Below are 10,537 nucleotides of genomic sequence, written 5' to 3' on the forward strand. Positions count from 1 at the left end.
TCGAGTAACGAATTTGTTGTTTGCGATCAATTATTATCGTTTGCGATCAATATTTTTTTTCGATCAAAAGTTTTCGAGCAATTTTCTTGCGATCAATTGATATGTATCCGTTTGAACTATTCGCGGACAAACAATTTGATCAACTTCTTTTTTTATATGTTTAAATAGTAGGTACCTACACAATTAAATTGTATCATAATATCTTAGCCTCGGGTATATCTAATGTTATATTTTTAATTTACTCGATACAGTTATGAATTACCGCCAAATACATTTAGCAAAGACATTTAGCTTACTGCGATAACAACGTTTTGCTGATAGCATGCCGATAGGTACCGTTGGTGGTCGTTATGCAGCGCTATTGCAGTCGATCAGCCATTTTTTTTTTTTTGGCTACACGGTGATATCACGACATATTATACTTGTTATCGTCATCTCAGTCAATTCCCATCCTTAATTCGATCAACACCGTTATCGTTCCTATTTTTAAACACGTACATTTACCTTTTTTTCAATTAACTATTTTGTATTGTTACATAGTGTTTTTTCTACGTTTAGAAAATATTTAGGAGTGTTAATATTAACATTTTTTTGCAACCGTTCGTATTACACACATTAGGAATGGCCGAAAAAAACGAACGTACGAAACACGAACAAAATACCTCGCAACATTTGAAAAAAACAGACAACGCACAGCAGCAAAATCACCCGAACAGCGCCGCCGAAAATTCCACAACAAACAACTCCAGTGAATTTGCATATGACCCGGAAGATGATAGGTAAGACAAAATCGCCGGGTACTCTCTGTATGGTTTTCTGGTCAGTCTGATAATTATTACTGCCTACATTCCATAGTTTCACCTTGGCTGATTGTTATAAAATATGTTTTAGATTTGTTTCCGTTTTTTCCGGAGAATTTTGGTAGCTACCATAGTCTCATTATTAGGTTAGGTTTCAATGTGGGTTTCTGAGTCTGGACGTTTCGCCGTGTCACCGTCGGTTTTTGTTATATTACTTGAAGCATTGGTGTCTTCGTTACCTCGACGACGTTTCGTTATTTCGCTTGTCGAATGTTTCAATAATTAATACTATATTGTTTTTTTCAGAAAAATATACATCGGATGGTTGAGAGAAGAAATAACTGAAAGTAAGTTTGTGACAAACACCTGTTGTTACATATCAAAATTCGTAACATGTTACTTTTTTTATATGTTTTAGAAGACTTAAGTGAACACTTTGGTAAATTTGGTGAAATCAATTATATTGATTTCAAAGTAGATACTGCCACTGGTCGGAGCAGAGGGTTTGCTTTCATTGTATTCAAGACAAAAGAAGGCATGGACAATGTAAGTATACATTTTTATTTTATTAGTTTAATTCTTAAATTTTAACAAACTTTTAGGGATTAAAGTTTGTAACATACGTCTTAGGTAATAAATTAGATGATGTGGATAATTTATTAAGGGGCTTTTAAGGAAAATAAATAAATAAATTTATAATTATAATCACTTTAAATACTGCTGCATACCTACTTATTTATAGATGTACAGTATAATGGTGCATTGTGGTAAAGATTCAGAAAACAGCTGTAACTTAAACTATATTTCTATATTATTAATTTATTTGTTTGATTGATAAATTAAATCAACTAGCTTAGTTCCTTAAACATAAAGCCTATATGCTGACTTCAAATACAATCATAAGTTACTTGACAATTGTTTATTAAAAATCTGGTTGACTGGTCGAGTAATAAACACAATATTCTCCAATATTTATTAGTTAAATATGAATGGATGATATAATTACCTACATAGTATAAATCCTTAAGATTTATTTTATGCACCATTTTATTATGCTATATTAATATTAATATTTTATTACTATATACTATGTCTAAAGTTAATATCCTTAATAGGTATGATTAATGTAATTAAATAATTAATTATGTAAGTAGGTAATATACAAGTTTTAAATTCTTGTAAAATAGGTAGTTGTGACCTAGTATAATATTATCTCACTGTTCCATAATAATTATATTAATATAATATTTATATTTACTGTGTGTGTAATTCAAAAATGTAGTTGATTTTTTTTTTTTTTTTTAATAAAGGTCTTGGCATGTAATTATCATCTAATCAATGACATGAAAATTCAACCTAAAAAAGCTATACCACGGCGTAATAAATTTCTTGTTGGAAGACAGCACCTTAACAGCGCCGCCGAAAATGTCACAACAAACAACTCCAGTAATTTTGCATACGACCCGGAATATGATAGGTAAGACAGAATTTCCGTTGGAATCAGCCCCTCAAAAAAAAATAAATATTTAGCATGTCAAGGCCGCTGCCAACCCGAGAATGTCCGGTACTCTCTGTACAGTTTTCTGGTCAGTCTGATAATTATTACTGCCTACGTCCAATAGTTTCACCTTGGCAGGTTATTATAAAATATGTTTTAGATTTTTTTCCGTTTTTCCGGAGAATTTTGGTGGCTACAATAGTATCATTATTAGCAAGGCTGGGCATTAACGAGTTAAAAAGTTAAAGTTAAGTTACTTTTAACTAAGTTACTTAACGAGTTACTTTTTTTTTAAGAAGTAACTTCTATCTTAACGAATTACTTTTTTTTTAAAGTAACTTATAACTTAACTCGTCAATTCATTTTATAAACACGTTAAATTATATACTTTTATAATTAATTTGATTATTAATATTTAGTTCATAGTTGGTAATAACAAAGTAAAATTTAAAAGTTTTACCATCACTTTGGAAAACTTTTAGGTAAAAAAATAAAATATACAAATAATTTAATTATTTTGTTGGATTTCATAATATATAAGTACTTACAACAAAATACATTTTTTTAAGATATAAAGACCTACATTATAATATTATGTTATTTGTAGATCTTTAACATGAGGTGTAAATGGTGTAATTATAAGTTTTATATGAAAAAAAAAAAGTAAATTATTTTTAACTAAGTTAAGTTACTTATTTTTTCCAACTAACTTGTAACTTTAACAAGTTAAATAAAAAAGGAAAGTAACTTTTAACTTTAAACTTAACTTACATTTTTCCAAATAAACTTAACTTAATGAGTTAAAAAAAATAGTTAACTTGCCCAGCCTTGATTATTAGGTTAGGTTTCGATGTGGGTTTCTGAGTCTGGACGTTTCGCCGTGTCATCGTCGGTTTTTGTTATATTACTTGAAGCATTGGCGTCTTCGTTACCTCGACGACGTCTCGTTATTTCGCTTGTCGAATGTTTCAATAATTAGTACTATTATTGTTTTTTTTTCAGAAAAATATACATCGGAGGGTTGAAAGAAGAAATAACTGAAAGTAAGTTTGTGACAAATACCTGTTGTTACATACCAAAATTCGTAATCAATTCATTTTTTTTGTATATTTTAGAAGATTTACGTGAACACTTTGGTAAATTTGGTGAAATTAAATATGTTGATTTCAAAGTAGATGCTGCGACTGGTCAGAGTAGAGGGTATGCTTTCGTTGTATTCAAGACAATAGAAGACATGGACAATGTTAGTATACTGTGTTATACTTGAGTTTAATTCTTAAATTTTAACAAGTTTTTAACATACTTAAGTAATAAATTAAATGGTGTGGATAATTTATTAAGGGGCTTTGTAGAAAATGAATAAATTTCAAAATGTAATACATTTTATTAGGTACTGCATGATATTTATATAGATTGTACAGTTATGACTAATGATCCAATATGGTAAAGATTCAGAACAGCTGTATCTTCAACTATTTTTATTTTTTTATTTCTTTATTTTAATCGAAAAAGATAAAAATACTCTTTATGATATTTATCTAAGTTAAATTGTTTAACCAAGTATACCAAACTATATTACTATATTGTTAATTTATTTGTTTGATTAATAAATTAACTCAACTTCCTTAAACATAAAGCCTATATGCAGACTCCAAATACAATCATAAGTTACCTGACAATAATTGTTTATTATAAAACTGGATAACTGGTTGAGTAATAAACACAATATTCTCCAATATCAGTTATTTAAATATGAATGAATGATATATATAGTATAAATACTTCAAATTTATTTTATGTACCATTTTATTTTACCATATATGAATTTCAATATTTTTATTACTATATACCAGTGGTTTTCAAGCTTTTATTGAATGCCGCACACCGTGCTCCTAAAAAAATGTGAACGGCACACTGACCTTTTTTTTTTTTGCACTAAATAATTTAATGAACAAATTGCTTTGAATTACAATTATATGAGTACATTTAATTAGAAATGTATGCTTGACGGACTAACAAATTTCTATTAATTATATTTTTATAATTTTATTCTTGGATGAATAGTTGAACTTTGCGAAAGACAGCAGCACACCAATGTGCCACGGCACCCAGCTTGAAAACCATTGCTATATACCATGTCTAAAGTTACAATCCTTATTACGCTTAATGTAATTTAATAATTAAGTATGTAAGTAATAAACAAGTATTAGTTTCTTGTAAATTAGTTATGACCAAGAATAATATTATCTCATTATTACATAATATTTATATATATTTAAACATGTGTGTGTAATTCAAAAATGTAGTTTATTTATTTTTTAATTTTAATAAAGGCCTTGGCATGTAATAATCATCTAATCAATGACATGAAAATTGAACCTAAAAAAGCTATACCACAGCGTATTAAATTATTTGTTGGAGGATTGTGTTCAAGAATGTCCGATGATGACATCAAAAATTATTTCAAACGTTACACACCTCATGTAATAGTTGAGATGAAATTTGATAGAGTGAATAACATACGAAAAGGTTTTTGCTTTGTTATGATTGATGACCCTAAGGCAGTAACTGAAATATTAAGATTGCCAAGACATGTGATCAGGCATAAACAAGTAATTAATTAATTAGCTATATAATTATGCAGACTATTTTATTCATTTTAAATATTTATTAGGTTGATATAAATATAGCAGACGTTAAACTTAGGAATAAGAGATTTATACCTGGTGCTTTGGGATCTATGAATCTTTCACAAGGGAACGTTATGGGCCAAGGAGGTAATTATACAGCAGTCTTTATTACTTAATACTATTAATATTGCATTTAATAATAATTTATTGTTATATTACATTTTATATTTTTAACAGGGTTTCTACCTCAAGCAGGTTATGCCCTCCATGCACCAGGTTACCGCTATGGAGGTAAATATATTTTCTGACAACAGTATACAGTAGAAATCAGTTATAATGACATTATTTAATGAGTCACAACTTATCTTACTTTTATATAAAGCTAGTGATTCTATAAATTGTCCTAAACTTTTTTGTGACATTAATATGTTCAGTGATTTGTGTGACCTACCCAATTTTAATTTTCTCTTCTTAGAGGTCTATTATATGATACATAATTATGTACATAGGTATTTAACAAGTATATTGTATACTACATGCTTTTATAACCCACCTGTTATAAAAAAACCTTTGTTCCAGTCCATTGAAAGTCATTACAGCCACTTTCTACTGTAAATATAGATTATAAGCCTTACACCAGCCATTATTTTTAAATCTATTTTGTCAAATAATGTTTTGTATAATATTCATTATTTCAGGTTATGGTTATTATCCACCATACACAGGATACTATCCTAACTACCATTATAGTTATGGTTATCCAAGTTATGTTGCTAGAGCTGAAGCAGGTTAATATTATTATTATAATAATTATAGTTATCAAGTTTTCAATAAATATTTATTTTAGGTACCTGGTCTGAAGGCAATGAAGCAAGTGGTGTCAATGGAAATCATATTGTGGAGTAAAAGGTAAACTCTAAATATTGATTGCATTGCACAATAATTGAAGACAGGGTAAAATAAAAGTATTCGGCTTCCTTTTCGAATTAATAATTTTATTTTGTTATTTGTTTTAATATTTGTATTATTGGTAAATCTTTTTTTACATTTATTATCCACTCAGTGTATTGATTTCACTTTATTAATTGTATATTTACAATTTATTTAATAAGAGTTACTTATTGAACAATTTAGGTATTACCTTACCAAGTTTATAAATGTTTACATTGTACTGGTAAAAATATCATAATTTATGCAAGACACTGCTTTTTAATGTATAAACTCTTTGAAGCCATTTTAATATACATGTATAGGTACAAATAAATAAAAAAATAAAATTCTGAGTTCTATGTTTATTTTAATATTGTATCATGATTATTAATTATTACATTTATTTTTATAGTATAAGAACAATATACACAATTATAATAGGCTCTTGGTTTGTTTTATTTTTATTGTAGTGTTAAAATGTTAACAAAAAATAAATCTTAATATTTTTTAAATTGTACAAAGCAAAGTAAATAGGAGACATAACATTATTAAGTTTTTGTTAAACTTACAACTTTATTATTGTATTTAAATTGTGTTAAAATTAACTTGCAGATGTTTTCTGAATTCAAATGAATAAAGGATGGTATTTATTCTGTAGAATTTATAAATTATGTAAGAGTTAATTTCGTCCGAGTATGATTATAATATTATTGTCAGTATTCAAATTTTTTTGGAAACATCCATTTATACAATTTTTGACTCAATTTTTGTTTTGTATTTTTTATTGGTACATATTATAGTTATTCTAAGGGAGATTGTCCCAAATTCACTTTAATTGTATCAGACGCCCAACAACTATTAATTGTCAAATACTTAATAGTATATATTTTATATTATAGGTATACATTTTTTTACTAAATCTACTATTATTTTTACATATAAACTTTAATTATTCAAGTTCTAAATAACATTATAAGATGTGTTAATTATTTCTGACGAATTTATAACAGTAATTACTAATTACTAATTAGTAATACACAGAATTTATATTTCATAAAATAAGTTTATATTTTGTAGACCAATGGTATTTTTTAATATAATTAAATGGAATATTTTTTATAAGACGCTAATTAAAATAAATGATCAAATATTTAAACTGATCTTTGTTTTTTTTTTGTTTCTTCATAATATAGTTAAACTTTTCTGCTAGTATAAATTTATGGATGAGAAGAATAGATTCTGAAAGTTAGTAGTAAATAGTTATTAATAAGCATCACATTTCAGTACATTTCTACCTCTATAGCACCAGTTACCAGATATTACTACCAGGGTTGGGCAGTATCTTCGATACAAGTATCTAAGATACGCATCTTAGATACAATTGTATCTCGATACAATTATATGAAGTATCGAGTATCTTGTATCGTGATACATTTTTAGACCATGTATCGAGTATTTCACAAAATAATTTCGTCAAAAAATACTCGATACTTTAATGCGATACTTTGAAAAATTAATTTTATAGGATTATTTTTACTCACCCATCTACCAACCGCGACTGTTTGACTTTGTTTTAGTATAATCCTATAATATGCGTAAAATAATATGCGTGCTGAACTTAATTTAATTTTTATAATTAACTCGATCAATAATTTAGGAAAAACAAATTGCAGGTAAAGTTGTGTTCTTTGGAACTTTCTTGATACCTATTGCATAACATTTTCACGATTTAGTATTTATGGTGAAAAAAGTTATTCAATGTCCAACTTAAAAACGTTTCCCTGAACAATTACATAAATTACATTAGAACCTTTTCATTCCTTAGCGAAGACTGTACAATTTTGATTGAAAGTTTGTTATAACTTAGTACTTATTTATGTTTTTAACGTATATTCAATGATTATTATTTTTTTTAAACAAAACAAAATAAAATTTATTAATATTTTATAAATAATCTACATGTTTAAAATTACCCCAAAATTTTTTGTTATTTGCCCTTTAAATTGTGTAGCAATCCGTGCTCTTTTTAACCAATCTGCGCCTTTGCACTTGCACAACAAGTCGGGGGATATTTTCGATTTTCTTGTCCGGGCGCAGCGTACAAAGACAGCGTTGATTTGACAATTTACCTATTTACGATATTATCAGCAATTACATTATGATTATGATCATTAAGCATATACCTATATTAATAACTATTGTAACATCATTATTAACAAGCAGACTAGAAGAACAATTTTTATTAGTACAACGGTATCGGATACTACAACATTTTTCAGTACTTACATCGATTCCCTCTAGGTATTTACGTCCATCGCCTAAAATGCACGGCTTGCTTCTTTCTGTTTGGAATTTTCATATCCATTTACATATCACGTTACACACTTACACTACATACGTTCACTCTATACACGATACAAATTGCGAATTAAACATAAATAGGTACCAATATCCAATGCCAATATGATCGCTTATTAAGAAAATGTTATCTTTATTATCTTAATTTATTGCTTTAATCAATGCTTGAGTTAATTAATTATTTTATGCTGTACATAAATTATTATACATAGTATATACACATAGTCAAAACCAACTCAAACAAAAATGTGGATATGATAGATATATATCCTAGATATGTGGCTTACAAATTATTGTAAAATTTTGTTTGATATTGACTGGTATAAATATACACCTACCATTAGCTCAATTAACATTTCCAGAGCGCAATTTGAGGGGGACTTGGGTGTGCTTAGCACCCTAAAATTTGAATTTAGCACCCCCAAATTATTTTATGGTGGAAAGGCAAAATCTTGTAACCAATACAAACTAGATTTTTTAATTGATAATGATAAAGATATAATAAATACACTTTCTTCCCAAGTAATGTACACCCTAAAACTATTAACAATCTAATCGCTCCTGAAAATTGTATTTTTGTGAGTTAAATCAATTAACTTTTCCATCGTGGTATTCTACTACTGAAAAACAATTGACAGGACATTTATAATACTTAAAACTTTAGAATATGGTATGGAATTTGCCTCAAAGATATTAATAAAATGTTAACTGAAACCAATTCTATCAAATTTTAAAGTTTATTTAAATAAATGTTGAATGTACCTACCAAAGTTTTTATATTTTCATTAAAAATATCAAAATGCTTCTAAAGAAATTTCAATTGCATACAACTAACAAGTGTTTAATTGTTTCAACTGCTATTAGAATTGTACCTATAATGGCTAATATAGAAAAATTATTGATGGTTATAAAAACATTATAATTGGTCTTTGCCGCATAACTAAAAAAATACTAGTTACTCTATTATTCTATTTAAAAGGGAATTTTTAAATGATTTAATTTAGAAAAAAAACCGCGTGTTTTTTCAAAAATACCTAATATTGTTATAAATGTTAAAATAATTAGGAGAATTTAAAATTTTTATCATCAAGGCTTAATCCGTTGATAAATTTTTGAAATACCAAAGGAAACATAATATGCATAAAATATCCCATCAATGATATGGAATGATAAAATAAACTAAAAGCGCACAAAAAGAAAAAAAATTTAAAATCATTTAAATTATAATTCTGTTCATGAAACTTAACTGTTATAATATTAATATTAGTGATTTGTAATTATTTACATAATATTATGGTACTTAAGTTAAAAAATAAAATAAAATATTTCCAAATGTTATCAATCATTAATAATAACTAGGCCTCGGACTAACAATGATTTATACATTATCATTAATAATAAAATATTGAAAACCCAAAATATGTGAGAAAAAAATTATTAATAAGTATGTTATTAAATGTACAAAAATTATTATTTAAATACATTAAAAAAGTGAAATTTAGAACCATGGATGGGATAAAAGTATTCATATCGCACACTTCACTAAGATATTAATACAATAATAGAACAAAATATATGATTTTACGGTGTTTTTCTGTTTGATATGGGCCCGGTTAGGAGTAGACGGAAAAAAGCCCATGGAAAAAAAGCCCAGGAATATAAATATAAATGTGAACACATACATACTCTACTCCTAACTTGAGTAATTACCGTGCACCTATAACAAAATATAATAATATATTAAAATGAAAATAATAATTAATTGTTAACTGTATAAAAATATAAACATGAACACAATATTATGTACACGTCATGATATATTGTGTTATAAGTCAAAAAACGTCAGTCATGTGTACATACTACTTAGTTATAAGTTATAAGTTATAAGTTAAAAAAAACAAAAGTCTTAGGCACCCATATACATACAAAAATATTATCTATTATCTAAATATATTATACTACCACCTATTTTGTATTAACTTATTATATTATTATTTATATATTTGTGTAATTTTTGTATACATTTTAGAATTTTTTAACTTATAACTTATAACACAATTTATCGTGACGTATACATAATAATATTGTGTTCATATTTATATTTCTGTGATTTTTTTCTGTTATGTTTTTTTCTGGGCTATTTTCCGTGGGTTTTTTTTCTGAGATTTGTACCTGCATCTCCTGCTTCTCCCAAATCCAAACAATAAAAGTAAAATAAAATAAAAACAATATACATTTAAGTCGTTTGACGCTTGCAAAACTAAATTCAACAACGTAACAATGTTCGTGAATGAAATTATTATCGTCAATATAAGCTCCAA

At 26.8% G+C, this 10,537-nt stretch overlaps 1 protein-coding gene across 1 annotated transcript; it reads left to right on the plus strand.

Moving 5' to 3' along the window:
* The first annotated feature begins 621 nt into the window (after nt 1–621).
* Nucleotides 622–5,834, plus strand: LOC103310020 (RNA-binding protein squid-like). The gene is made up of 8 exons (XM_029485357.1): nt 622–779; nt 1,107–1,147; nt 1,219–1,346; nt 4,632–4,910; nt 4,973–5,075; nt 5,166–5,219; nt 5,627–5,716; nt 5,776–5,834. Exons 1-8 carry the CDS (start codon nt 622–624, stop codon nt 5,832–5,834), a joined length of 912 nt encoding a protein of 303 aa, XP_029341217.1.
* The last annotated feature ends 4,703 nt before the right edge of the window (nt 5,835–10,537 follow it).

The sequence above is a fragment of the Acyrthosiphon pisum genome, chromosome X, assembly GCF_005508785.2.
Source record: "Acyrthosiphon pisum isolate AL4f chromosome X, pea_aphid_22Mar2018_4r6ur, whole genome shotgun sequence".
NCBI classification, from domain to species: Eukaryota; Metazoa; Arthropoda; class Insecta; order Hemiptera; family Aphididae; genus Acyrthosiphon; species Acyrthosiphon pisum.

What these genes read in the sequence shown, in the direction of transcription:
- LOC103310020 (XM_029485357.1), top strand. Translation starts at nt 622, where the DNA reads ATGGCCGAAAAAAACGAACGTACGAAACACGAACAAAATACCTCGCAA. An exon ending in GAGAGAAGAAATAACTGAAA is followed by an intron (nt 1,148 to 1,218) that starts GTAAGTTTGTGA and finishes TATATGTTTTAG; the next exon opens with AAGACTTAAGTGAACACTTT. An exon ending in ACCAGGTTACCGCTATGGAG is followed by an intron (nt 5,220 to 5,626) that starts GTAAATATATTT and finishes TCATTATTTCAG; the next exon opens with GTTATGGTTATTATCCACCA.